The 24,172-nt window shown below is 45.0% G+C and overlaps 1 protein-coding gene across 1 annotated transcript; it reads left to right on the forward strand.

The window, feature by feature from the left end:
* Positions 1 to 15,208: 15,208 nt before the first annotated feature.
* igfbp5a (insulin-like growth factor binding protein 5a) lies at positions 15,209 to 23,874 on the forward strand. Its single transcript, XM_037091576.1, has 4 exons — positions 15,209 to 16,117; positions 20,592 to 20,803; positions 20,971 to 21,090; positions 21,193 to 23,874. Exons 1-4 carry the CDS (start codon positions 15,784 to 15,786, stop codon positions 21,328 to 21,330), a joined length of 804 nt encoding a protein of 267 aa, XP_036947471.1. The 5' UTR covers positions 15,209 to 15,783; the 3' UTR covers positions 21,331 to 23,874.
* The last annotated feature ends 298 nt before the right edge of the window (positions 23,875 to 24,172 follow it).

Genomic DNA, 24,172 nt, shown 5'->3' on the forward strand with positions numbered 1-24,172 from the left:
ATTCAGCAAGACTCCCCAAAAAATGTCCTTTCAGTAGTTTGCAAACTGAACTGAGTTTCATCTTTGCCACAGTCCAAACCCTCCGGCTCAGAACCACTGATTTAAGAGACTTTAAGTGCTGGAGTTTGCTCAAACACGTCAGGAACTATTACGTTTAGATTAAACTACGGACCCAAAATGACACACACAGACGAATGAAGATGAAGTCCAACATCCAATGATCTATACTCCAAAAATCCAAAATGCTAGTAACAAAATGGCTGGCAACAAGAAGGTCAACAAGCAGAATCCAGGAAACTAAACCGTAATACAAAAACAGAGGGAAAACCAAAAATCCGTGGGGAAGAAACCCAGAACATGAGGAACGAGGAATGGGAACATACACAGGAAGGCAGGAGACATGACAAAAACAGATGAACTGGCAAAACCAGAGAAAAAACACAGGCGTAAAAAGAAAAAGGGACTAATTAACAAATGAAACACAGGTGAACAGGAAAATAAAAGGCGGGAATGGGACAAAGGGGGGAAGTGAAAAGCAAAACATGAAACATGAGGAGAGAATTAAACAGGAAATAACCACAAACAATGACAGAAACTGATATTTTCCTTGACGAAAACCAAACTGATATTTTGATAAATCATCTTTGTGCCATCCTGGAACTTCACCTACTTCCAAGGTACATGGAGAAGCCAAATATGTTGGATTGGACCATATCAGGAAGCTCAACTGTTCTGAGATCATCATAAACCATTAAACCACTGATGGTTTGACAAAAATCAGACTCTGAATACAAACATCTTGTTCCTCTTCTTTCATCATCTCACAATTTAATGGATCATTGGTGATGTTTCACAAAACACGAGCTTGTGTATTTATGTCTTATTTTGTTCATTGCAATTGTCCGTTTAGCTGTAAAGACTGTCCAGACTCCTTTTAACGTGTGTATATATGTCATTTACGATCACACCCAGAAGTCCCTTCTGCATGCAGGTTGTTGGAAGTGTAAACAGAAGAGTTCCGGTGAAAACGCAGGAATCAGATATGGGTCACGTGAAAACGTTGGTATAAACAGGAGGTCAAGAAAAAAAAATGTAAAAATCAGCATCATGTAGTCCAAGTTTTGGTCATGGGATGAATTCATTGTGTGTGATTGTTAGCAGCAGACCAAATAGTATGAACTATTTTTAACTCTGCTGCTGAAAGTCAAAAGTGAGCGTTGTGGGAGGTGAAGGGAGGCAGAAAAATCACAGGCCTCAATTCAACAACTCAACAACTCAACAACTCAACGATTCGAGCATGCTTCGGCTGTTTGGTCTTCCCCTGAGCCTCTTGCAGAATGACACTGTTGACGGAGGCTTTGATGACAGTGTTGGAGTCCTCGCATACATGCTCGCCGTCAGGAGAGGCCCCCTTCTCTCAGCCTGGACGGTAACACAGTCATTTAAGCCAAGTGTCAAGTCAAGAATGCTGTTTCTAAAATGATTTATTGTCTGCAAATAAAACTTAGTTTGTATGATCTGACCTATGTGTCTGACTCGGCTCCTATTGCGCTTCTTTTTCACGTTCATCATTACGAACAACGCACACCGGTAGAAAAGCAGCATGGAGACCAGCGACGATGTAAAAGTGGTTTCAGATTTGCGCCGTAAAACTTCACACGTCACAGCGTGGTGCCGGGAAGGGGGCGAAAATTAGCGTGTCCACCCGTGGTGTCGTGTTTCCATCGCTGCGATTCAGATAAACACTTTTGACGACTGCCAAGACAAAATACAAATGTTAAGTGTGTTTTTGCCCAGTCTGAAAGGGCGAGTAGATGCATTATGTTCACTCATAGTCCCCAGAGGATGAATCCTCCTGTCTTTGTTGATTCCCTCCTGTGCCACCTGCAGGCAGATATATTTATTTTTTTATTATCCTGTAAGATATCACAACATCCTCTAATAAATGAACATGTTTTTGGACATTCATGGTTCCCAGAAGATGCATCATAATAACTGTAATGTTTCTCTGACTTTAAAAAATGTACACTAACACTTTAATTCATGATCTGTAAAACTAAACAGTATAACCCCAGATAAATATTTGCATTTTCTTAAAGTCTTGTAGAGTCAAATGCTCAGATTTGACTTGTGCTCTCAGTAAGGGACTTTCTACACATTCATTCAAAGTCACTACCTGGACACGTTTGGAGTTTCCCTAGAATTAGTGCCAGATTACGTCCATCCAGGAAACATTCTCTCCAACTTCTCTTTTTTTAGGAAATCATTACAATACAATGTGACCTGTGCAATGAAGTCACCGCACTTGTTTCAAAGGTTCTGTGGAATAGAAAAAGGTACTTAAACTTCACGAAGTTCCTCAAAGTTAATCATGCGCCAGCCGAGCCTATGAGCTGGAACTGTCATCACATCCAACGCGTTCGGCGGCCTCGTTCAAGCCACGAGAGTTTCCCCGCTCCTGCCGCTCTGCTGGGACGCACAAATCCACTGTTTGCACAAAGAACAGCGGCAGTGTGTTGCACCTCTGCTGTCACTCAAGCAGCCCACTTGGGTATCATCTCTCTCGCACACCTCCACAAACAGATCTCCCTCCAAATCTTTCCATCAAAACAACACGGCCCGGCCTCATCCATCATCCTGACACTGAGTGTTCTCCCTTTGACTGCACAGGATGTCCTCTCCTCACAGTTTGCAGGTAATGTCAAGAGAATAATGGCTATTTACGATGTGTTTATGTACAGTACTGCGGGACGACGTCGGGGGGGGGCCCCCAGCTTTAGAGGTTCCATCTGTAAATTGACAGTTTCGACGAGGTTCGGTTACTGACTCCCTTTCAAGATAAATGGGGGTGACTTGCTTGACTTCTTTTAATGGTTTCTGCCTTCAGAGTGTAAAAATACACTTCAAAGACCATGAATGCATCGTGTTTTCAGTCAAATGGTATCAGCGAAAGGACCACCTGATGGAAAAACCCTAATTCTTGACCTTGGAAAGGCCTCCTACAACAAAATGTAACATCTTGAGTGTAATGAATGCAATCTTCCCTCGTCCTCCCGCGCTGTTTTGCAGGGTTGATATGGTGTTATGCATGTTTAAAAACTCACAACCTCCCACACAACCATCTGCTATCGCGCCGTGTGTTGGGAAGTTTTTCGAGCGCTCGTGCAATCAGATTCCTCCGATCCTGCAGAAAGTTTGTTCGTCGAAACTCCGTCCAAAGTCGCAAACTTCGGCAGGAAATGCAACAAAGTCGCTCTTGCATTCTGCCTTCCTATCAGTTTCGGAGTCAAGAAGTAAAGATGAATTTGGAATTATGATGCTGCAGCATGCAGATAACAAACCATCCCCTCCTCCCTCGCTCTGATCTGCTGTAAGAGGATCTGTGGGCCTGGATTTGGCATGGCAGCTGTACAAGGCACCAAGCTTCCAAGCACACCGTATCTGTTTGCTTTGGATACTCGTGTTGTTGCGAACCTCCCGCAAGAGGATAATATTTCTTTGTAATTAATAGCAGCCTGTTCTGTCTTTTGGCCGGGGAAGGAAGCTGGTTTGCAAACACAGAGAGACGGAAATTTCGCTTCCCTGCCAGCCGTGGTTGAGTTGGATCAGCTGGACGGAGGCAGCGAGGAGAGGAGAGCGTCCCTCCACTGAGAAACACTTCAGGCCCCCGCGATGAAGCTCTCTCTCCCTTCTCTGCCATCTCCCTTACCTGCAGAACAAGAATGAACTCCCCTCACTCCTTTCTCAGTAATCCTTTGAAAACCAGCTGTCATACTTTTCTAAACTACGTCATAGATGCCATCAGTCTGACAAATCGAGCGTCAAAAACCCGCCTCAATGCAACAAAGCGGCAAAGGTGTGAGAGCAAAATCCCTCTTGTACTCACATCTTCTGCCTTATCTGATGTCAGCGGGTTCATCGCCTTGGCTTGAGCTCTATGTGAATTGGCATCAAGAAGAGTACAAGCAGTATACGCAGCATAATCCCCGAGAAATGCCACTGTCTAAAGCCGTAATCCTGGAAGGCTTTAAGACTCTCGCTTTGCAAATATACTACAACAAAAAGCTCCCCCAAAGATATTAGTTTAGCTCAAAGTGCAGATGTCTCACGCACATTATGAGGATCCAGGTTAAGATGTCTCGTACGAATATATCGACGCGTCTTTGCACCACCACGAGAGACAAACTTTAATCTATATAAACCTTACAGGGAGAGCAAACCCAGAGCACGTTAGCCAAAACATCAGCATGCACGTGACACACATCCGGCTCGGGCCAGAAACAAGAGCGTCTCTGTATGTATAGTGAGGAAAGAGACGCGTCCCTCTGACAGATTTCCATCAACTCCCCGGTGTGATTGTAAGAGCCTCATCTCCGCCAAGAAGAGTGACTCAGGCCACGCTCATGACATGTCATTAAATCAAGACTGTAGTGTATTAAGACGTGTCAGTGACAGCTTAGTGAAAGGTTTGTTTTGTGTTGTTTTTCTTTTCAGACGAGTGCTGCACACTGTTGTTGTCAGCGGCTCCTGGGAAAAAAAGAGGAAAATGAAAAGAGTTGAGACACTGGGTCTGAAAAGTTGCAGGTGAGGAAGATTTAAAGTGTTGAGGTGGATTATTTTAATCCTAAATCCACAAAGAATGAATTAATCTTGCCATCAGGTTGCCCAGAGAAAGGCTAATTCAATGTGCTGCTGAGTTATCTTGCTAAAGAAGATCAATAAGACTCATATCACTACAACTAGCTTCCATTAGCTAATTTTAGCATTGCATTAAGCTAATGGTAATCAAATAAAGAATAAAGCCACAGAGGTGGTGCTAGCCGGGCTAGCTGTTTCCTCAAGTTTCCATTTTTTATGCTAAGCTGAGCTAACTTTCTACTAGCTGTAGCTTCATATTTAGGGTACAGATAGTGGAACAGTCGTAATCGCAATGATTGAATTGAATGAAAGCCTCACACATAAACTGTAAGAAGAGACCCTCGTAACACAGTACGCGCTTGTAGCTGTATTTGTGGCCGTCTTTATGCTAAGCTAAGGTAATCAAGATCATTTTGATACGTCACAGAGACTTGTTGACATTTTTTAGTCGACTTTCTTGGTAAATTGTATCTACACATTTGTTTTGTCTTGTCAAATTACTCCTGCGCTCATCTTTTTAAACCATCTAACCACCCGAAAGTGTCTATCTCTTCACATCTCAGCAGCGAAGCCCCAGTGTGTCCCTCGTTCACATTCGGTAAATACGTGCCCTCGCTCGCTGTTTGTGAGTTTCTTTCTCAACACCCTCTGACTCAGTCCAGCCTGACAATGCCCTCCTGTTACGGTATCGCATGTCTTGCAAAGAGACACAGCTCTGGCAGCGGCTGACAGATCACCAAACATGAGAACAAGAGCTGCAATCCAGCTGATTTTGGAAGCTGCTGCTCTGCACGTATCTTGATACTTGACAGATTTGGAAAGGTGAGGCAGACTGAGACAGAGACACAGGTAGATTTCTTTTCTTTTTTTTTTTTGTCTTTTCTTGCAGGAGACACATTCATCATGCACAGTTTCATGATTCTCATCAGTGTACAATCTAAGTATCTCGGTGTCCAAAAATGCGGAACTGACGAGCTCAGCACCTCTTGATAGGAATCTGCAACGCTCACGGAAACTTTTTTTTTCTTCTCTCGACCCTTATCATGCCGGTCTCCTTGGCCTCTCACATTGCCATGTAACGCAAGATGCTCAAGGACACTGACGAAAGCAGGATTTCTTGAATTGTTCAGGTGACTTACCTGCATGCGAGCTGTGCCAGGGTTGTAAAATAAACCCTTGGATTGTACTCCCACCGCAGATTCTCCACATAGAGACACATCATTATACAAAGGGGAAAATTGTTGAAGATAATTAACCTCTGAGGGTGTAAAACCACAGTGTACCACTGTTTATACAAGCCCCTACACCCACAGGAGGGTTGATGCAACAACAAAGTTTTGAGCACTGCATAATCCTTCATCCTGCCGTAATTCTTTTTTCTTGAAATTAAGGAAAACCAGGCAATGCAGTGAAATACCTGAAACCTTTTCCCAGAGAAATCAACTTGTTTGAGTGCCTGTGTCTGGAAATGGGAAGGACTAAGGCAGATCACTTTACTAAAATCAAAAAAATCAAACTTGATTCAAGAAACTATTTGCCATCAGACTCGATTATGGATGGAAATATCTTTCAGCGGCGTCTGAATTTGGAGAAGCATGCATTTGAGTAAGTGTTCACGGCGTTGCCAGGGCACAGATCTTCATGTTGCATCTTCCCCAAAGTTCGAGGCACATTCTTTTCTTCATCTCAAGCCGAAGGATATGCCCCCCTATATAATACCATACTATAGTCAGAACGAGATTAAATTAGGGGTGTTGCTTTATGAGCATTCAAACCTGACATATTTACTGCTTGATTGAAGGTTGCAGCGAGGTGTGCGAGTGTTCCCTCGTCAGCAGATTTCAGTGAATGATTCAACTATTTCGTACCAAATTACTTCAACTTAATCGAGACAGGAACCAACCTGATTAGCCTGATTACACAGTTGCTTTATTGCGTCAAGCGGAGGACACAAAGTCCCGCATTGTGAAGACAGAGCCTCTGGTTATTCAAGGATTGGTGCAAAGATCAACGACGTTAAGGAGGTCCTATTGTTTATTGTGTATTGGGATCGTGTTAAATCGTGCCTTGGCAACGCCGACTCTTACACGCAGTCCATATTAAAATAAAACATGCTGTCAACAATGTTTACACTTACACTTCATGCGGTAAACAAAGTGGGCAGATTGAGGGGTAAAACAAAACAATGACTAGTCTCTGGAAGCCCTGAGATGCCAAATATATCAAAGAAATAAGTACAAAATGCTTAAAATGAGTCGCTAAATATACTTTGGATGGCCCAAGTGAAGTATATGTGTGGGAAACACTTTTTTAGGTTACGTGCCCAGGCGCTTTAGGAGAAGGCTGCAGAGCTCCAGAAGTGTTTTGTGAACTATGAATCACCCGACTTTCCATCACCATGGGGGCGGGTAGATAATGACTGACTTTTGTTTATTTTTGGGCGAACTTCTTCTTTAAAGTCATTGTGAAATATTGCTTTTATCTCTGATTAAGACTCTTCCTGAAAAGCTGATGGATGTTGTTCATTTGAAGTCAGTGCCTCCCCTACACACCTGGGAGTGAAGCCGCTGTACGAAGGGGCCATAGTGTCATGAGTGTGTTTGGGAATCAGTTTGTGGTGCAACTGGTATTTTTTAAAACACACACATTTCTTTTTTTTTAATCTCTCAATCTTTTAATAATGGGCAAGCCAACAAAAGAGAGATCCAATTCAATCCTAGCTCATATCTTTTCAGGTTGCCGGACAATTTATACACAAAGCTGACAGGGAGGGAAGAGGTTGAAGGACGACTGTTTCAACCCAGCTATCCACATTCTTTGTCAGTAGCTGTGTTTGTGTGTGTGCATGATACTTCTATAAATGTCCTATTCAACTGTTTTGTGTCATCGAGCGAGCCATTTTAAAATGAGAACATTAACTGGAGGAAACAAATCTCTGGCTCTTCACGTGTGGACACACTGACACAAGTGATGCACAAGAAGCACGAGCGAGTTTCGCCTCTCCAAGTCACACCGACCCTGAAACCCACAGCGGGACTTATTCTGGGAAAGACCTTTTGCAAAAAACCCAACCATCATTCATTGCGTTGTGCACCGACGCCAGTGGGAAAGCAACAAAGCGAAGGACAGCTTGACCACAAGTTCAAACTGTTGAGGCCCACAACAAGCGCCGAAGCCTCGGAGCTGTAAATCAAAACGGTTCCTCGGGGAGCCTCCTCTCGCCAAATTCAGCCCATACTTTCTGGTGAGATCTTCTGCATGCCACGCTGCAGACAAGCAGGAACCGCAAATTCTGAGAAAGAGTTTTGTATAAGGAAGCCAAATTCCTGTTTTCCAGGAAATGTTTTGCTGGATTCCAAGTTTGCGCTCTGCAGGTGTTGTGGCGGGGTCGCTGCGCCCTGCCCTGCATTTAGCTCCGCGTGAATCATCTGCTAAGCAGTGTACGCTTTTATAGTCTGAGTAAAATCACATCAGATTTTTTCAAATGTTGCTAAAGGTTGATGTCGATGTTCTCGCCACATGTCAGCATACTTGTTCTGGAGAACATCTGAGCTACCTCCCTCTGAGAGAAAGACCACCTGACACAGTTTGTCTTCACTCTAAATGCAGCTCACTTTGCAGGAGACAAACGATTTGCCGACAGATTTGAACATTAAAGTTCCATGAATTAATAGAAAAAAAAACTTCTTTGAACAGAACCGGCATGGCACAAGTACACCAAAGCTTTTCCAACATCTGGATCCAATGATCTGCCTTTGTCCAATCCGCCGTTGCCAGGGCCACACAGATGTGCTGACAGGGTTTTAGCCAATCTGCCATCTCACGTACTGCTTCCTATAATCCTCCTCCTCCTTCACCAAACCCTGCAGCGCTCTTTAAACACCTCGCTCCTGCTTCGCTCTCCCTCCTCTCACTGTACCTCGCGCTATAGTTTTGCATACAGATCGTAGCGTCCTGCTGATTTGCGGTTTGCGCTTCCCAAACATGCGCTGCTGCCCGATGTGTAATTTGGTGTCGGTGACTGCAGCTGCTGTGTCATGGAAATAAAAGTGCGGCGTCATCATAACAAGTTTGTGAATCAGAGCGACCACAACCAGGCAGTTTACAGTAAAAGGTCGTTTTTTTGGTAGAGCAAATATTGATTGGCACAAGATTTGTTTTGTATCCTTACTTCAGCCTGAAAACAAAACATTACGATGGTGTTTTTGTCCTTTCTGATTCAGATGCCGTCACCGATGCTTTGGCACCCGTTGATGTGGTAGTCTTGCACTTCGCTTCCCACATATTAAATGCAAATCTGACAGTGTGGCCATGACCCAGACATCAATTTTTCCAGGGGTTTTCCCCCGGTGAAACTTCTGTAGGCGACTTTGTCAGCCAGTTGTTTCATCCCAACACTGCTGCTGATGCCAGAAACATGAAATGCATCACTTCCTGTGACCAGCATGAGACAGTTATTCACATGAAACTGTCAGATTGTTATTCTTAAACAGCCATTAGGCATTCATAACAAATACAGTATTATTTCTTTCTTGCATCCTTGGGAAACACACAAAGGTCAACATCCATGAGTTCCACCTGTACTTCACACGCCAACACTTGCATAACTTGGACTTTCAGCCGCAGTGTGGACTCCTCTAATTGTTTCTGAAAATCAAGCGCTTCCAGCCTTCTGGGAACTGAGTCTATCTCTGTGTGAGAGTAGATGGGGGAGGGCGACGCTTGCTGCCTCAGCACATTTCCAGTGGTTTGCTCGGCTTTGTCGCTTACAGTAAGCTCTGACTGTCTCATATGGCGCGTATCAGTCACACCAAACCAGTCATCTGCTGATCCACATCAAGCTGCGTGCAGTGATAACTGGCAGCAACTTCCAAGTAACCCACGGTAAAAAATACACTGTTTTTAAGTGTGAGCGCTCTGCATCAGTTTTCTATTCATTTTCTGGTTCCCGTCCCAGACGTTCTTCTTTCTGGCTGCAGATGTTGTCCGACTTAACAGAATAAATGTGATGTGTGGCCCCTTTCAGCACGATCTAGGTTGGCCTCTGGGGTTCCTACCTCCACATCCAGAGGGGATTTTGATCAGATACAGGACCGAAACTCAACTTTTTGTCGATTGAAGCCTAAATATTTTGGTCGCTATCCACTATCAGGTGATGTTGATGGTGCCTTTACACCTGCTGCTTTATATGTCAGCCAGCGAGCTAGCTATCTAAGATTGGTTCATGTTGTACTATGATACACAGGCAATGTTGATATTTCCACGACTTCACAAAACTCTGCAAAATCAGATTTCAGCTATAGAATTAGAAAGAGCCAATAAATCTCACATTGTGGTTCAAACCTTCAAAAGTGCCAGGGAGCGAACTAATAATACTGCACATTAAAACAGCTATTTTTAAAAATATTTTTGGTGTTCATGATATTAGCAAAGCGCCCAGTATGGTAAAATTTGCAAAGGCAGCTATGCTAACTGGCCAGCTGCACACTTGGGTAACTTTGCAGCATTTTTTAAGCTTGTAGTAAAAATGGTTTGGGATGGAAAATAGAGACACAAATAACCAACGCTGTCCAAAAATAATACATGCTCATGATTTCATGGTGACGCATGTAATGAAGTAGGTTTTGTCTGACTTGATTAATGACTTTGCCACCTGATTAAGAAGAAAAACTACTTCCAACCCTGGAAATCATCTTACAGCACAAGCTTTCAAGGTATCACTTTCACGAGGATTACTTCATTGTCTGGCAGACTCTCTCCCCTTCCGACTCTCCTGTAATGCAGCACGTTAGCCCGAGGTCCCGGGCTGGAGAGAAACTCGACACTGGAGCGCTGTTTCCCATAGATTGTATCGCTGCTCCATTTTTGTGCTGAGGTTGCTTCTTTTCTCCGCTTTTGATCACTCGCTGCCGCTCAGACATCGCTCGAGTTGACTCCAACTCCATTATCTCTTCTAGAACAAGTGCAGCAGCAGCCTCAGTGTCTTTTAATGGATAATGTAGGTCAGGATATGAAAGCCAAGCTGCAGACAGAAGGAGATGAACAATGGTAGAGAAAAAAGTGGGGAATTGCAGATGAGAGGGGCAAAAGACTTCTTATGAATCCACAGAAAAGCTCTTTCCATGCATGAAGACTAATATCTTTCAGAATTGTCTTGCTTTCTGAATGATGTACTCCCATTTGAAGTGATGAAGTAGAACAGGAAGCAATTCACTGTTTCTGAAAGAGAGGGCAAGATTGAACGTGGTATATTTTACTTCTTTAGGCCCAAATATATCTTCCCAATGGATATAGAGTCATGAAAAATGTGTCATTTTGGCCATACATGCTTCTTTTCTCAGTATTTTGGTGTTATGCCAAACATTTCTCCATGCAAATTAGGATTACAGGACACTGTTGTTGGTAAAACATCAAATATACATACATCTCTGCTCTGCCATTGGCAGAATAAATGTTGGCAATGTAAGTTTCTGCAAACCACAGACATGTTGAAACTTTATGTTTGATATGTTGAAGCTTTACATTTCTTTACGTTGCAACTTTGTGTTCAATTTTCACTTTTATGTTGTGACAGTGCTGTGCAAAAGTTAGGTTTAGGCACTAAAACCACTTGGTTAGGGTCAGGAAAAGATTCAGTTTCTAATTAAGAAAAGTATTGAAAAGTACTGAAAGCTCCAGAAAAGCCGCTAAAGGAACCTTGTAATGTGCTTGTTTTCACGCGTGAGGTTGCCACCTGGTTTCGTTATTTGCATCCTCCAGTGGCTTTTTCATCGGTCCACTTAAACATACAACATGTAACTTCTGCCAATACGGGGCTCTGAATCCAAACAAAACCAACATTATCATCACTCCTGTTTATCAACCTGACTGCAGTGAGGATCCACAGAGCCAAAACCCAACACAGTTAGAACCGGTCTAGCTTTTTTTGTAAGTTAAATTCAGAATTCCTACATGTTATATCTTTACGTAGCATTTTCAGTGATCAGCAGCCACCTAAACGTGAGTACCTGGTGGCTTTCACATGTGCGTGAGAGTTTCCAACTTGCCCAGTTACTCTCGTCTGACCCCGGGACACACAGTGGATTTCGGGATATAGTGATCTGAGATCAGTCTTGTACTCGTTTCAGGGTTTCCTCAGCCACATTTCAAATGGGACAATCCTCATCAACCCACCGAATGACTAGTTTATTATAGACTGGACTGGAATGCAGCAAGTGGTTTTTTGTCCTGAACCGCTCCGCACAGAACATCCAGTTCGGTATGTGACCTCTTTGGTGCAGTATGTCCTGTGAACCAAATCAAATTGGCCCAGTGCACTTTAATTTGGTTAGCATGTGCACAACTAAAAGAACATGCTTGCTAGAACCACACAGCTGTTCCCAGTTAACAAGGCTAATTGGACATCTCCTCAGGTTTAAGGCTCATGCTACTAAACTGAGGATTACGTGAGCTGTAATTTGTCCCGTCCTAACAGGTGCACCAAAGCGGACTGAGTCAGAAAGATGTCGGGCAAGCGCAGTCTTACATGACCACAAGGCTCTGAGAAGAACTCCAATCAGCCACAATAAGGGAAAACATCTGTAACATGGGTGTGCAGGGCCTTTAAAGTGCATGTTGGCTACTCTGTTTATCCCCTGAACTCATTGCTCACATGGCAAGTGTCATCAGCGGAGCATTACGGTGAATTCAAAGCCAAGTTCAGGACTGAATCATGGATTTCGTGTATCATTACACTCCTCACAGCTTACTTGCTAATGTAGACACAAATTAAAACCTCCCATTGAAACCTCAGCACATACTTACCACTGGGCTTAATTTCAAAGGAAATCCCCAACCATTCTACATGCACCATCTGTGCATCATATGGTCCATATACACCGACTGACTCAGACCCAAACTACACAGGAAACCCAACCTTAACCGACGTAGCGTAAGGGTTTACGAACCCTAGCAGCCTTTGGACCACAGTTCCTCCGTGTCTTCACATCTGGAGAAAACAAAACAACTGTAGACACATTAGCATTGCCAATATGCCTCTGGGTAATAAATCATCAATTTATGAATCATAAATGTGCAGGAGAGTCCCTGGACGGTCTTTGAGAGGGAGGTTTCTCGCTGGAGACAGATGTGTTACGCAGGTTTACGGCGTGAATGGCGCCCTTTCTTTGAATCTGCACAGGTAGGCGAGGGAACTGAAAGGGGTGTGTGACCTTTCCGCCACGCGTGACGTCATTTGACACCTGATACGGCGCAAAGGTTAAGGCCAAAGGCAAACAGAGGGTCGGGTGATCCGAATAGAGTTCGCCGACAAAGGGGGGAAGGGAGACAGAGGAAGTGAAACTCGACGCAGCGAAAGGATAAAAGCTTTGATCAGTGCGGGTTTTCAAAAGGTCAGTTTCAGGCCTGACTGATGTAACGAACATCTGGAATTGGATTTATCTCATCACAAACTGCACTTAAAGTGCAAAATCAAGATGAGGAACAACAGGATGTAAACAAAGAAGTAAATAAATAATCAAGGAATTATACACAGCGAGATGAACAGGACCGGGGTCAAAAGCATTAAATGAACTCCTCTCTGGCTCCGCAGGGACTCTGTTTACTAAAAACAAAAACATGCTGATCATCTACAATCCTCAGACATATATTGGTATCTGCCAAAACATCAAGTGAATTATGAGTGTTTTGTACTCAGTTAAACTCCATGAGAGCTGGCCACTTATCTCGCTGGACACTGACCTCGCAGAGTCATTAAATGAGGTCAGTCTGAGTGCGGTTTGCCCTGATCTGGACCCGTTAACAGCGAGTTATTGCGCAGGTCTTTGGAGAATACATTTGTTATGGTTAAGACAGCATCGCACAAATATTTAAAGCTACAGTACTTTGGCAAAAAGAGAGAAACCCGAAGATATCTGAGGGGAGTTATAAAAGCGTTCTTGTTTCACAAGCAGGAACCCACCCTTGACTTTGAAAGCCTTGAGTTTTGTTTTATAATGAGTTTATTTGATGTCGTTAAACGGTCAGGTTTCTGGTGTGGACAAAGAAAGAAGAAACTGGCACATGTAAGGGTGCAGTGGGGTCTATGTATCCATCTGGCAGCTCCACAGGGGAACAAAGCCATGTTTGTGGTCACCATAAGTATCCGACCACGTTTTCTAAGGAGGTTATGTCGAGCAAGTATTTCGATTTTCATGGAGATCTTCATATGGGATTTCTGATTTTTCCAGGGAAACCAGCAGGGGTTGAGGCTGATTCCAAGCCTGAACGCCATTATTCTGGGTTCAAGTCATTAAACCAGGAATTTAAGTGCCGTGGGGATCAGCAAGTCTGCCTGTATCTTGTGACAGATATGGAGATACGAGATCATTAGTGATCAGCTTGGCCACGCAGCCCTCATTCACACACTGTAAAAAATGCCAATCATGAGTAAAAGCAGGAAGTTTAATGAGTCCGCATATGTTTTCGTGGTTTTCTGCCGAGTGAAATGTTGGCATTGTGCATTTCTGATGACATTAAATCTGGCCAGTTTTACATTGATCATATCAACATTTTTAGAAAACATGTCATGTAAAGTTCAGACTACATGTAGCATGAAATTTTAGGTTAATTTGCAGCTAGAAACCAGCTTTTCTTTTTTTAAAAAAATATGATTGCAGGACCTGTTCCAGCTGTGTTTGTGGTGACAGAACCAGGTCATGTTGCCTAAACCTAACCAAACTGCGACGGTGTGACGAAGGTCCACTAAATGTGTCCCTGTTGCCGCGATGTTGACGGTGATAAATGTCCCGAAGATGCTGACAATCAACCTATTCAGTCATTTGGGTGTGAGGATAAGTTGGCCAGAAGCAAACCAGACCAAAAGCCCAGCAATGTCACAACTTAACACTTAAAAATTAAACACAGGGAAACACAAAGTTTTAACATATCCGAGACCAACAAACATGATCTGTAAGCTGTTTTCAAGGGGAGAGAAATCCCAGTAACACACAGAGTGATACCTGTTTTGTCGGTCGCAATCTCTCTGCAGAAAAAAAAATCGAGTTTTTGAAGATCAATCAGCAATTGATCTGAAGTCATTCATCTGTGTTGAACCAAACCAACCACAAGCCCCATAATTATCAGCCTGGGACATGGATTCTGTTAAATTATGTCACATGTTCTTCAGTTTCTGCCAAGCTGCTTGCAGTAATGTCACCATGCTTCTCCACAGAGCTCTGTATTCTCTATAACTGCTTATTTTTATTTATTTATTTTTATTTTATTCCCCTCCCCTTCTTCTAAATCCAGCAGCACGGTTTGGAAGTTCACTGGCTGTCGTTCAAAAAACCTTGTCAGCAAATTCAGATTAAGTTCCCAGAATCTTCTTGGCTCAAACATCTCATGAGAGCTGATAAATCTTGTTCTTAGCGAAATAATAATAAAAATAATGATAATCTTAGCCTCCGTGGTGCCTGGGAAATACTGTGGCAACTCTGCAGCGAGGGAGACAAGGTCTTATTCAGTCGCCTTCAGGAGCATCGCCTCGTATCTGGCAGATCTGGAGGCATGCCAGCACCCGCCCTGTGAAATCAGCATCGCAGCGCGCCGAATTGACAAGTGCGCCTCCCCCTCCAAACGTTGTTTGACATACCCATCGTTACAGGCTTCGCCTCTGGCAGTTTCTTTTTTAAAAGGCAAGCTCAAAGCCACAGATTATACATTTTGCTCACAAGCCCAGTGCGGGTGAAATAACATACAGCGAGCGGAGAGCGACAGAGGGAGCCTTTCTTTCTCGTTTGGAGACGAGCAGCTTGCGCGTAAACGGCACCGGGCATCACTGAAGGAAGAGATAAGCTGTGTCTGGGTGTTTTATTTTCTTTTTTTCAAATATACAATAATTTATTGCAGCAAGTTTGACGGACAGCGCAGGGAGAACAGAGCGGAGCGGAGTGGATTGCGCGCATTGGATGACATTTGGGACTTGAGCGCGCAAGGCACCTGTGGATGCAGCACCCCCTCCCCTGATGTGTGGACTCAAACCTTCCGCAAAGAAAGGATTCACCACCAGACTAAGCTGATAATTGTTGCGGGGTTTTTTTTTTTCTTCTTCTTCTCATTCTTCTGCTCGAACACAGCGCAGTTTGAAGACGACAGAGGACGCGCGCCATGCTCCTGAGCGTTTCCCTCCTGCTGGTCCCCCTGCTGAGCATCACCGGCTGCGGCTCGTCCTACGTGCCGTGCCAGCCGTGCGATCAGAAGGCCCTGTCCATGTGTCCGCCGGTGCCGGTGGGCTGTCAGCTGGTGAAGGAGCCCGGCTGCGGCTGCTGCCTGACGTGCGCGCTCGAAGAGGGCCAGCCGTGCGGCGTGTACACCGGGCCGTGCACGCGCGGGCTCCGCTGCCTGCCCAAAAACGGCGAGGAGAAGCCGCTGCACGCGCTGCTGCACGGCCGCGGGGTGTGCAGGAACGAGAAGTTGTACAAACTGCTGCATCCGTCAAAAGGTGAGGCCTGCGGAGAGATGACTGAATCAGATCACAGAGGCATGAATTATACAGGTCACTGCCTTCAGCGGAGCCTCACTTAACCGGGTTAATTGAAGCCAGCTACATTTCTTTGGTCCTTAAAGTTGCTCTCAGATTGAGCTTAAAGGAGCGCTGTGCAGCTCTTTGTCCACTGAATAAACAGGCTGATCATAAAGGACAAACAACTTCACGCTGTTTTACTTTGTTTGCATTTGGCGGACCCCGCCACCCCTCCTAGCCTGAAACAGTGTGTACCTCCTGAGAGCAGCTAGTTTTATTCAGTTACAGAAAGAAATGAATCATTGTTATCATAAATATTACAATTCTGAGTTTGGATATCTTCTCCAAAACTACATACTGGCCCTTTAAATGGCACAAATTTGAAGTGGTCAGCCAAATAAGCGTTAATATTTCGATGATATCTGTGTCCTTTCTGATTCTATTCCGGGTGCATTTGCATTAAATAAATCTCATTCTAGCTGAAGCTCTAAAGGGGCTCTGCAAAACAAAACTGTCTATGTTTTCATGAGTAAAAACCTACGTACTGCCCCTTTGAAGAGCTAAATTGGAAGAGCACTGAAATCACATTCTAGCTGAAAATCTGATGGGCTCTGCTGCTTCTGCTTAAAAACAAAAAAAAAGAAAAAAGAAGAAGAAACAGCTGGATAGAGATGTTACTCCTCCCTTGTCAGTGCTGGAATTTTAATGAAGCCCTCAAGTGACACACATGAGTCAGCCGGTGATGCGGTTTGTAAATGAAAAGAAAGAAAAAAGAAAAAACATGGACAATGTTTCACACCCTTCTTTCTCCAACATGCATGACTTTGCTTCACATTTTCTAGGAGGGATAAGCTGGTTTTTCGGTGCCCTCCTCGAGCCGGCAGAGGCTGAAGTGGGTCAGCTCCCACCCGGCTCCCTCTTTAAGACGCCCTGACACCTGTCATTAACCCGAGGCACGCGACTCAAACGCACCTCCCCCCCCCACCCACCGTTGCATTGACCCTGTGAACTCTGTCAACGATTGGTGCCGAGCGCCAATCAACCTGTCATCTCGGTCTGAAAGAGCCCTCGCAGGGGCCGCGTAAATCAGCGGGTTTGGTGTAAGTGGCCCGTCGCCCCGGGGCCCCTTCAGCCCCTTCAGCCCACATAAAACAAGGGAGAAGATTACAGGTGGTGCTCTGCTCGGCGAAGCCTCCTCGTCGGCTCCCTTCTTTTTTTCTTTTCTTTTCTTCTGAATGGCAGTTCGGGGACAGTCGCCGTGTTGTTGAAATGTTGGCCCTCGAACTCTCTTCAAGGTGTGAAATCATAATTTTTTTTCCCCTTTCTCTTCTCCTACAGTTTCTCTCTTTTATTTCGCCTCTCTTTTGTGAGCTCCACCTCTCTCCATCCACCACCTGTGCCCTTTTTTTTTTTTCTTTCCCACACCTATCCCCGGCTTTTTGTCCCCTCTGTTCTCTCCCACCACATGGCCTCTTCTCCTCTTTCCCCGCCTGGCTGCCGTCCCTCTCCGTCTCTTTTCCAAACCCCCCTATTCTTCTTCTTCTGCCCTCCACCCGTACCCAGTTTCAACCCCCGTCACCATTCTGCCCCGCGCCTCGCTTTTCCTGCAGATTTCGGAGTTTCGGTGTCAGAGCAAAGCTCTGGAAACATAAATAATCCCACTGGCTGTGTTAAAAAACCTCAGTGGGCTGAGGCGGAGAACCGCAGTTTTTCTGGCTGAGTAACATCAGAGTGAAGTCGAGTAACAAAGGGCAGAATATAAGAAAAAGGGAAGTGGGGGATGCGTTTAAATACCCTGAATGCATCGTCAATCCTCATCTCATAACACGACTGTGAATGTGACGCTGGTGTATCTACAGACTCATCATATTAGGAGGAGACCTGGACAAGTATCAGCATCGAACAAACTAATTTTAAAATGTGCTACTTTGGCTCCGATGCAGCATCCTCGTCCCGCCCACAACAACATCCGATTGGTCGCGCGACACACTGAATCTGCAGAGAGCAAAAACCCGTATCGAAAGTGATCAAATAAATAAATGTGGCAGAAGAGAAAGAGGAATGTCGCAGGAGATGGAAATGCTCCTCACATAGTTCCATCTCTCTTGATTGTTCGAAAGCTTGATAAACAAATATCTGGGGCCCGAATATCCGTTTTCACACTCATCGTTCACGCTGGCCTCATCAAAGCTCGCTCCCTCGCCAGCAATCTGACATGCACGTTCTCTTTTTCTTTTATTGCTCTGGGATCAGTTTTTAAAGACGGTTTCAGCATCTCAGAAACGATCCCAATCTTCTCCTCTATTCATCCGCCCCTTCCCTTCCCTTTTTTTTTTCCTCCCTTTCCCACACACTATCCTCTGCTCCCTCCCACTACCCTTTGTCAGTCCCACCCCGGCCTCTTCATCTGCCTCCCCCCCACCTCCTCCCCCGGCTCCTCTCCCTCCCTCTCTCTCGGCGGCTCGGCGCTGCAGGGCCCAGGCTGTGCAGTGATTCAGCAGAATGCAGGCTGAGCGTGGGTTACTGATCCCCCCCATCTGTCTGCCCGTCAGCCAGCTCCTCCATTAACTCCACGTCTCCTGCTGGGCGCTCTCGCCGCACATAAATCGAACCCAAAAAAAAAATAATAAAAACCCGCCCAATAAATAATAAAAAATGACACGTGAGGAGATCTGCAGGTCGAGCCAAAAAAGGTGTGTGCACACATCCTGTCATAAATTCTTTAAGGAGTCCCCCACAATGATGCATTTTTAACATATTCTTAATATGGTGTGTTTTGTGAAACAAGCCGTTGTTCAAACCTTGAAAAAAGCTTCAGATGGGGGGGGTTTATTGTCACGTTTGCAAATGCATGCAATAGTTGTGCCTCCATTTGTAAGACGAAGCCAGAAAGGAAACTCTTTGTCCAGAGCAAAGAAGCGAAGGGAAGACAGAAGCGAGGAGAAGGAGTTTTCTGTCGCTAAGTCCTGCAGGGATCCGGCTGTCCAGGATCACCGCGGCTCACCACTCAAACACGAGGAGAAGGGAAAAGGAGGAAAGGAAATGAAAGACGTGATCAGTCAGCACAGGTCAGATTAGACGAGCTCGAGGATTAGCAAGTGAGGACTTGATTGGACTTATGCTGGCTGCTGATCTGCTCCAGAGAAACAGTGTCAGCAGGAAACTGGAGGGAATCTCTCTGTCTTTTTCCAAGAACCTGTCATTATGTGGATGGATGACATCATCTTCATCATCATCATCACTGTAGGGGGGGGTGGTGGTGGGGTGGGTGGAGGGGCTTGGAGGCTTTAAGTATCATCTGCAACGTGGCGGTGACCTTGTTTCACCGCCCAGTTAGCTTAGTAGCTTAGCGATCACGTCAGTGTGGAGATGGAAGGGGGGGGGGGAGTGGGTTGTATGCAGAATTTGCAATCTGCCAAAATGAAACGGAAACAAGTGCGTGACACAGCAGTGGAAATGGGCCAGCTGTGGCTTAGGACATATACGAGGCTAATGCAGGTTCTATAAATGCCGAGAAATATCAGTTTAAAGTGCTTTTTGGGGGGAGAAAAGAAAGCCACAGCGGCTGATTCTGGCCCGGACACACTCGCTGTGGTCGTATGAAGGGAGGGCGGGGATGCGGGAGAGGGTCGAGCGCTGAGGTTTGTGCGACTGTGAGCGACTCCCCCACACCACCACCACCAACCCCGAAATTTATACCGAGGAGCTGCATTTGTGCACAGATGAAAGATGCAGCATGTACATGAGGGCTTCTGTGGGGGTTGGGACCCAAAATGGGCTGCGGCTGTTTCTGGTGGCTCGCCACATGACAAGTGTAATAGTATGTTTTCATGAGCCTGGGTGCCAGGGTGAGACTAAATATCTCATTTAGGTCACCGGCTATAAAAGTTTTAAAACCCCTGGTCTACATATACCCCAAACTGGCAACCTGACTTGCCCTAAATGTAGGCTGTGTTGTCCTGTATGTCAACACGTCCAATCTGAAGCTGGCCGGCCGCCACCAACTGTGCTAAATAAGCATTTCGGCCAGTGCAGTGAAATCATCCTGTCCTGTCGTGACGCTTTAGGTGCGTTTTCCAGGTAATTCCGGGTGCTTGAAAGCAGCTTGAAAGCAGCAGAAAAATGCTTTGAAGCCCCGTTCTCACAGGACTAACATTACACCTGTGGACATTAAGTTGTTTGTAATGATTGGTATCACCGGCGATTTTAATCCCGCGCGTCTGTAATTTGTAAAGTTCCGGTGTAAATTACCGGCCGTGCAGCGGCGAAGACAGTCCTCCTCTGATAACTGTAATCCTGCGTGAATCAAGCTTCAGATCACAGCAGCGGCACTTTCTTGGTGCACATTCCTTGTCTTCGCTTTTGTACTTGTGTTCTGTCATTGCTTCGCCCCTTTAATGAATAATCTCAAACATCTAATGCTCTCGCCTGTCGTTGCCTTTGCCCTGTCCAGATGGAGAATCTCACGATGGAGCCATGTTACCCGTGCCCGAGACAGCGCCGCCCCAAACCAAGGTGCCCCTAAACGGAAGGGACCACATCAGCAGTCTGAAGGCGATGGCCATGAAGGTGGCCAAGGACCGCAAGAAGCAGCTGGCCAAGCTGGGACACACCAGCAACCTGGACTTCTTGCCGCTCAGCCTCGATAAACTGGAGCCAGAGTTCGTAAGTGAAGCGTATATTTCATTCGGATGCTGGCAAACAAACACAGGGAGGTATTTCCCGCCTCCCTAGTTTTGATTTCTCATGCATTTCACAAACTTTCATGGGCATTTTGATCCTTGATTTGGGTGCATGAAATACTCAGTATTTCCATCATTGTGTGTCTGTAGGGCCCCTGCAGGAGAAGACTGGATAATCTCATTCAGAGCATGAAGGACACTTCCAGGGTCTTGGCTCTCTCTCTGTACATCCCCAACTGTGACAAGAAGGGATTCTTCAAGCGCAAACAGGTATGGAAACATCTTTTTATACGCCACGCTGGTTTGAGCAAACACAAAAACCTCACGACTGTCCAAGCGCCTCATCTCTTTTTGTCGACTCATCCCTCGCAGTGTAAGCCGTCCCGTGGTCGGAGGAGGGGGATCTGCTGGTGTGTCGACCGGTTTGGCGTCAAAGTCCCCGGCGTCAACTACGCCGGAGGAGACCTGCAGTGCAAAGACCTGGACAGCAGCAGCAACAGCAACGAATGAGAGCGAGCCGGTCGTCGAGCCCTGATCTTCTTCAAAACCTGCCAATCAAGCTAGCACACTTTATGACTGCCAATCAGGAAAACTATGGCACAAATGCATATATATATGGTCGGGTGTGATGGACTGTGTTGTTTCTGTCTTTTATTTTAAAGGGAAGCTGAACTGAAGAGCTTGCTTGGGTGGAAATCTGCACATGTAGGTCTTAACTCTGGCTCCCCACTGACTGTGTACCATGTTTGAGGTTAGCTAACACCTCACCTCTTTATATCCATAGATAATAGAGGAGTATATATATTTGTATGATACTGATAATCTGTTGTGTACTTATAAGTCCAAGAAATTGAGACAAGACATTTTTAATGTGGCTTAAAATCAATATTTTTCGTATTTTTTCGTCATGTTAACTAGATCGTCATCAAAAAAGGGAGTCAGTTATCGTCTAAATTAGCGATGTTTAGCTAATTGCTAATCGCGTTAATGACGTCCTGATACAAGCGGCATTTTTTTAAATATATCAAATAATGACTTCTGCCGCTTTAAGGCTACTCTGCTGAGTGGGAAAAGGTGGGCATTTCAAATGTTGTGTTAGCATGCTAGCTAGCATTGCCTGTTTTAGCACAGATTCAGAAAATCAGCAGTTTGGTTTTCCAAATCAGTAGCTAACAGAAGTCTACACATTAAAAATAATGGTTGGACTTCAGGTGAAATACGTTTATTGGCTTCTTTTTGCAGAGAATTAGATTAAATGATTGGTACCACTCTCATGTTTGTCCTTTAAATAAGAAGCAAGACTATTTATTGGCTGGGCCCAGTAGGCTAACCCTCCGCTGGTTGCCCTCCACTGAATTCCCACAAGGCACCTCAAAATCAACAACAGTACGCCTAAGATTCATGTAAGTCGTTTTGCCAGTTCGAGATGATTGTTTCCTACATCTCAGTTAAAGTCATAATCACAATGTGACGATGTTGACATCAATCAGCCATCCTCTCCGTGCACTTAGCCGTAACTGTAGCTCGTTACTCTGCCACTATCAAGATGAGTCTTGTGCGCTTCTGCTCATCAAACTTGTTTTTGTATTTTAGGCATTCAAGCCTGGTTAACGTGATATTCAGCATTTACCACCTCAGACAGACCCATGGTATGTTCATGGGTGTCATGCCATTGTCCTGATGGCCCATTATTCTGAAACCCCAATTGTCTGAAAAATGTCCCGTTGGACCAAAAACCCATTTTTTTCCAAACGCCTCGCTCCTCCTCTGACTCTGGTTGGCTCTGATCCTGACCATCTAACCAACCATCCAACCCAAGTTTCTGTCGAGAGATTTGTGCTTCGAGTCTGTAGACAAAAGACATCATTTTAGGATCCGAAGGGCTCTGGATTACATCCATGTGGAGCGCAAAAAAAGGCAGAGCGCATTGGCCACAATAGACAACCACTGAGCTATTTGTTAGCTTTTTAAATGTACACGTTTCATATGGAATTGAAGGTTGGGAAGTCGATTCTGGGGAAAGATGGTTTTTCCTGGGAATTAGAATCAGCAATCAGTTCTCTTCCTCCAGACCCGCCTTCCCTACCTTTTTAGAAAGTATTAAATTAAAATAAATTAAGAGTCGTCCATCTACTCTTAACTCCGACAATGACTGGCACACAGAAGAGGAAGTCTTGGCCCAGATATCCATGATCTGCGCTGGAATCCCCAAAACTCCAGACAGGCCATCAAACTATAGCCACTCTTGGGATAATCCAATGGGTTTTACAGTCAAATGGGACATTTTTTGGATTACTTTAAAGATTTTGAGTTTCATTCCCAACTCGACAAAGACTGATGCTTTCCACTTCCCAGCTCGTGACACTTTGGGATTGTAACTTCCTCTCCATAGCGTCAGTCTTTGATGAGCTAGGAACTCTTACAAAGGGGCAGTTCCCACTTTCATTCGGATAAAACCTCATAAACAAACATACTGTATTGTACTGTAAAAGGTTAGATATTTAACACTTGCCACATGCCTTTTTCCAGTCCAGACAACTGCGTCCACTGTTTGTAAATGTATGTACAGTGTGTGTGTGCATGCTCCTGTGTATGTCCGTATGTGTGTAATGTACTGTACGTGCCCTTATAGTTCTCAACTACAAAAAAAAAAGCTCTGGTTTAAATTCTCACGAGCCCTGTCTACCCAAGCTACTGTCCGACAAATGCGGCGCTGCGCATTTCCCTTTCACACACAAATCGTATGCAAAGGCCCCGCGCTGTTTATGCTTCCACGTGTGGGGTCTCCGCAGGCAAATCTGTTGGCCGATGGCGACTCGCTCTCAGGGTTCATCGGGTCCGTCAACCTGCCAAGAGCAAGGTCGCTGAGTTTGTATGTAAATTCAAGTGCCTTCCGCCCCGCGCCACTTTGAATTCTGATTTGCATGCGGACCCATTGTGTTGCCGAATGAGGGAACGCACAACAGAGGGGAACAATTTTAGGTGTGGATGTGGTCGGATAGACTTTGTTTTTTGTTTTTGTTTTTAATGTTAGCTTTCAGTCGGCTGCTGACAGACGTTATGATCTCCCGGTCGCGTGCTGCTGAACAGAGCACAAAGTTTTTATTCTATAGCTCAAAAGTTGCTTTAGAAAATCCTCTTTTTTTGTTGTTCTTCTTTAAATCTCAAACGTTCCTGATGCGTAATCACTGCATCGTGATTTGAGGACAGCGTTGGCGGGCGGCTCACCAGCCACTTCTTCCCAATCAATCACCTGTCGTGCTGTTGATTCTAGCGCGCACATGTAAACACAACACAGTGACACTTTGAACATTTCAGAATCTCAGTTAGAAAACAGAAGATTAATGTGAAC

Source organism: Acanthopagrus latus, chromosome 24, assembly GCF_904848185.1.
Source record: "Acanthopagrus latus isolate v.2019 chromosome 24, fAcaLat1.1, whole genome shotgun sequence".
NCBI lineage: Eukaryota > Metazoa > Chordata > Actinopteri > Spariformes > Sparidae > Acanthopagrus > Acanthopagrus latus.

Bases quoted from the DNA above. Each gene is read 5' to 3' on its own strand.
- igfbp5a (XM_037091576.1), top strand. From the start codon at position 15,784: ATGCTCCTGAGCGTTTCCCTCCTGCTGGTCCCCCTGCTGAGCATCACC. The intron at 16,118-20,591 runs GTGAGGCCTGCG...TGCCCTGTCCAG, and splicing joins ACTGCTGCATCCGTCAAAAG to ATGGAGAATCTCACGATGGA. The intron at 20,804-20,970 runs GTAAGTGAAGCG...GTGTGTCTGTAG, and splicing joins ATAAACTGGAGCCAGAGTTC to GGCCCCTGCAGGAGAAGACT.